The sequence below is a fragment of the Cryptomeria japonica genome, chromosome 11 (genome assembly GCF_030272615.1).
Source record: "Cryptomeria japonica chromosome 11, Sugi_1.0, whole genome shotgun sequence".
NCBI lineage: Eukaryota > Viridiplantae > Streptophyta > Pinopsida > Cupressales > Cupressaceae > Cryptomeria > Cryptomeria japonica.
This window is the reverse complement of record NC_081415.1, coordinates 652893860-652899307: the sequence shown is the minus strand read 5'-3', so window position 1 is coordinate 652899307 and position 5448 is coordinate 652893860. Positions and strand designations below refer to the sequence as shown.

Genomic DNA, 5448 nt, shown 5'->3' with positions numbered 1-5448 from the left:
GAGACAATTTTATAGCTACTCCCATAAATGTTCAACGCTCTGTTTCCTTTTGTCTTTTCTTTTGTCTTCTGTTTCCAATGTGGACTACTCTTCTTAGAGACAATTTTATAGCTACTCCCATAAATGTTCAGCGCTCTGTTTCCTTTTGTCTTCTGTTTCCAATGTGGACTACTCTTCTTAGAGACAATTTTATAGCTACTCCCATAAATGCAGAAGTAACTTCTATATATACGTGGATGGCAATTCAACTCACAGTTAAACTTCTATATATACGGCTAAGGGAAACACAACATTTATCAATAGTTATAGCAAACTTAAATTATTGTCGCTTAAGTTGGGAAAATTGAGCTCTCAGCTATTATTGAGCTTTTCTAAACTAAACTCTAAGGTGAAGAGAATGGCATCTAAGCCAGGGCCACTTACAAGATGGCCATGGGAGAAACTTGGCAATTTCAAGGTAAGCTTTGTGTATTATTTTTTTTGTTGAGGATCATACTCCAAAATGTAATGAGAGTAAAGTACAAATATGAAAATAGGTTGGTTACTGATTTAGAAAGGATGTTGTCATGCATCAGTATCTGCTTCTCTCCCCTCTGGTGATCAAAGCAGTACATACCAATTTTCTAGGATGGCAGGAAGCAGACAACTTTAGTTTGGTGCTGCTTCTTTGGGCAGCAACTCAATACCTCCATAACCAACTGTGGATTAGTGTTTCTCGCTATCAGAATGCACGGAGCAAGCATCAAATACAATCTAAAAGTATCCACTTTGACCAAGTTGATAGAGAGAGAACCTGGTAAGCTCCTCCATTATATTGATGATATCAGTTATTTATTGTTTTTATAACGAGTGTGCGATTTTTTCGTCAATATTTTGGGTCATGCTTCATGGTCTATTATAGGATGCTATAGAGAATCCCGTAAGCTTTTCTATTAAAAAAATTGAGATGTCTAGTTATATTAATCATTAATGATATTAGATTTTCACAATCTATAACATGAGTGTTGCTTTTTAATTAAATTTTATTGTGTGCAAATTAAAAAGCAACATTTCGGATCACACAAAATAATCCATTATAAGATGTTTATGATCCATTATAGGATGTTTATGATCCATTATAGGATGTTTACTTTCTACAATGTGGTGCAGGGACAACTATATTCTCATGTACATCTTCATAATTTTCCTAGTCCATGCATACATTCCAGGCGCATCCAATCTTCCTCTCTGGAACACAAAGGGATTCATTGTTAACATTTTGGCTCATATTGGACCATCTGAATTCGTGTATTACTGGGCACATAGAGCTCTCCATCACCACTTCCTGTATAATCTTTACCATTCTCATCATCACTCCTCTTTCGTCACAGAACCCATCACATGTAAGAAAGTTTTCCTTTAGATCTTGTGAATCTTGAGCTTTTAGTGAGTACAGATTACTGAAATTTTGAATCTTGTTTGTGTTCAGCTGTAGTGCATCCGTTTGCAGAGCATTTGATGTATGCTGCAATTTTCTCAATGGGTCCGCTGGCTACTATTTTCACCAAAACTGCTTCTCTTGGTCTAATATTTGGCTACTTATTTTGGTTTGATTTCATGAACAATATGGGCCATTGCAACGTTGAATTTGTTCCCAACTGGGCATTTAAGATCTTCCCTCCTCTCAAATTCCTAATGTACACACCCTCGTAAGTTTCTTGCATAATTCCAAAAGTTCCAATTTCAAAGAAAAAACCCATTTGTTGAATTAATTTGATGAGACATAGCTAATATTCCACAGGTTTCACTCTCTTCACCATTCGCAAGTTCATACCAACTTCTGTCTGTTCATGCCTCTCTATGATTACCTTTATGGGACAGCCGATAAGTCCTCTGAGACTCTCTACGAGACTGCATGGAAAGGTCAGTAGCTGAAAAAAAAAATCGTTTGATTGATAGATAAATATTCAATTAATTGATATTTGATATGGGTAGTGTTTCCAGACTTGTATCATTGTTTAATATTTGCATATTAATCTTCAGACTTGATGTATTGTACATTTGTAATCTTTTTAAATCTTTTGACCTCATATATTCCTCTTTAATTTGATGTGGAAAAGGGGCCTCCTCCAAACATTAAGACTGCTAAGTTATGTTGGGAATAATTGCAGATTTCCTTACTTTTTAAAAAGAAAATTAAATTATTTTTTATCAAATATTACTAATAATTTTTTTATTTTATATGTTAATTTTATGTTTCTTTATTATTATGATCTAATTAAATAATAATTTTATCTTTTATTTATCAAATATTTCAGACATGTCATGTTTTTAATTCTGATTATATTAATATATTTCTTCTATTTGATTCTTCCTCATCTTACATATTTTAATGATAATTTTATGTATCTTTTTATATTATATGATCTATTAAAATAATAATTTTAATCTTTATTTGACTCTTTCTTTTATCTCACATATTAGTTTTGTGTCTTTTTATGTTATGATCCATTTCAATGATAATTTATATTTATTATTGTTTATCAAACTATTTTTATAAAGAAATACATTTAATTCTTTTAAAGAAAATATGTAACTTAGTATTTGAATGGAAATTTTAAACAAATAATTGTAACAAGAAAAAAACTTAGTGATATCTAGATTTTGATGGGTAGCATTGTTCTGTAAATAGGACGGAAGGAAAAGGTAGATTTGGTGTATCTCACTCATACAACAAGTTTGCTCTCATTTTTCCATTTAAGATTTGGGTTCGCTTCATTTGCTGCTAAGCCATACTCTACCAAATGGTATATGTGGATTTTATGGCCAATTAGCAATGCCATAATGATCTTTCTTTGGGTCTTTGGACGAAGTTTTATAGCTGAGAAAAATCGATTAAATGATTTGCACTTGCAAACATGGGTTATGCCACGATACACATTCCAGGTACTCATGTCATGCACTTGGTTAGCTTCTATCAATATATTTTATTCATGAATTAGAAAGCTTCTATATTTGATTGTTCTAAGTTTTTTACATCAAAATTGTAGATCACATTTTACGATCCAATATTAGGATGATGAAATATTATAATGTAAAAGCGTTTCTTCATTCTAATAATGGATTACTGAATTTGATCTAAAACAATGATATAAAAAACTTCCATAGTCAAACCCAAAATCTCTCTAATTCTTTTCCATGCATTGGAAAAACCATACATGTTATTTAGTTCTTAATATTGTGGTTATGGATGTGGATGCAGTATTTTATGCCTTCTGAACGAGCAAGAATAAATAAGCTTATTGAAGATTCCATTTTAGAGGGGGAGAAAAAAGAAGTCAAAGTTATCAATTTAGGCCTCCTCAACCAGGTTTTTTTAACTAAATTTTTAAATTTTGAATTTTAATAAATAGATCAAATATGCATCTAAGAGCATTGGATAGAAAGTGATGACTTATTAATGAGGTAGATCAATAACATAAGACATGACGTGGCAGAGTGAGGAATTGAATGGAGGAGGGGAGCTGTTTTTGGAAAGGCACAAGAACTTAAAAGTCCGTATGGTCGATGGGAGTACTCTTGCAGCCGCTGTAGTATTGAATTCGATCCCATCGGAGACAGGTGAAGTATTCATGTGTGGGGGCACGTCAAAAGTTGGATCTGCAATTCTCTGCCTCCTATCTCAAAGGGGAGTCAGTATTCAGGTACTAGTTTAAGGTAGGAATAGACCCAATTTATGTTCTTTAAATTCAAGTTTCACCCTATACATTTAATGCTTACATTATCGTGAATGACAGCTTCTTACAGAATCAAGAGAACAGTTGGATCAAATGAAATCAATTGTCCCATCCCAATTCCAGCACAACATCATTCCTGTAAGCAGGTATCAGGCGGGCAAGAACTGCAAGGTTAAAAGCTGCTATATAAATGAATATGATTTTTTTGCATTGTTGCTGCTTGACTGGATTGAACAAAATAAGAATTAAAAAAAGACTCATCTTCTATCTTGACCATGATATGATGCAGATATGGATTGTTGGGAGATGGGTAAGTGGGGAAGAGCAGATGAAGGCACCCAAGGGAGCCCTCTTTATTCCCTTTCAGCCATTTCCAATACCTAGGACTCGTAAGGACTGCTTTTACTACAGCACACCTGCAATGAGAGTGCCTGCCAACCTGGAAAATGTGCATACATGTGAGGTAATTAGCATGCATTTGCATTTACTCTGTGAAAGAATGAATATCATGCTAGGTGATCTGATATCAAAAAGGAGTTCGAAGATATTAATGTAAGAATGTTGTTTTAAATTTTTATGATTGTTTGATTTTGTGGATGTCAGCGATCATTCTTGATCTTTTTGACTATTTAGTCTTGTAAATGTCATTAAAGTATTTCATTTGTATATTCATTCCTAATTTCAGTCCTAATTTTTTTGAATTCAGTATTAACAATTTCAGTTTTTATATGGTGGGAATTCAGAACTGGCTGCCAAGGAGAGTAATAAGCGCATGGAGGGTGGGAGGAATGGTGCATGCAATACAAGGGTGGAATCACCACGAGTGTGGACAAACTATCAATACAGCAGACATCAACAATGTGTGGGAGGCTGCACTTAAACATGGCTTTCTTCCCTTCAACATGTCACTTACTCAACTGCAGCTCGCCTCCTAAATTTGTGGCTCAATCTATCTACAAATACAAAGTTTAGAGTAAAATAAAGAAATACATAAACTATGTAGTACAAAAATGGGATTTTAGGATTCTGGATAATGATGTCAAGCACGCAATTGAAGATAAGATAAGTGATGTCCATGCAGTATAGGCAAGCATTCTAAATTAGCTTTTAGTATTTTTAGTAATAATAGATATCAATTTCTATGTTTTTAAGTGTGTTAGTACTTTAAAAACATAAATTTGTAAGTCTATATTTATTGTTTATTTTAAGAGTTGGAGATTTAAACAATTTTTCTTGTTGTCAAGTGTGTAAGTCTGTAATGATTGAGGAAGTCATCTATATCAAGGCATGATGTAATTATTTTGAATGAATAAAGATTTTATATTTATGTGTAAAATCAGATTGTGTTTGTTGTTGCAAATTCTATGTTAGTTGTAGCAGTTTGTGTTTATTTGTATGCATTTCAAAATCTATATATATATATATATATATATATATATATATATATATATATATATATATATATATATATATATATATATATATATATATCACATTTCAATGAATAATTCCATTGAAAACCACTATAGGTGCCTATTAAAGTTATAAGGTACTTGTATATAAGAACATGATCAATATAGATTGTGACATAAAGATTGTAAAGATTAATATAGAGAAGCTAGTTATAAATGACATGTTTAGGAACTGGGTAAGTGCACCAAGATGGTGAACAAAAAGGGGGTATAAGTGGCCACTTTTTTTTTTTCTCTGAAAACAGGTAAACCTGAACTTC

At 32.5% G+C, this 5448-nt stretch overlaps 1 protein-coding gene across 1 annotated transcript; it reads left to right on the top strand.

The window, feature by feature from the left end:
• The first annotated feature begins 291 nt into the window (after positions 1-291).
• LOC131050966 (very-long-chain aldehyde decarbonylase GL1-4) lies at positions 292-4862 on the top strand. Its single transcript, XM_057985288.2, has 11 exons — positions 292-457; positions 576-796; positions 1150-1382; positions 1469-1688; positions 1781-1902; positions 2672-2925; positions 3242-3349; positions 3477-3683; positions 3777-3887; positions 4006-4179; positions 4460-4862. The coding sequence occupies exons 1-11, from the start codon at positions 398-400 to the stop codon at positions 4649-4651; spliced, it is 1902 nt and encodes a 633-aa protein (XP_057841271.2). The 5' UTR covers positions 292-397; the 3' UTR covers positions 4652-4862.
• The last annotated feature ends 586 nt before the right edge of the window (positions 4863-5448 follow it).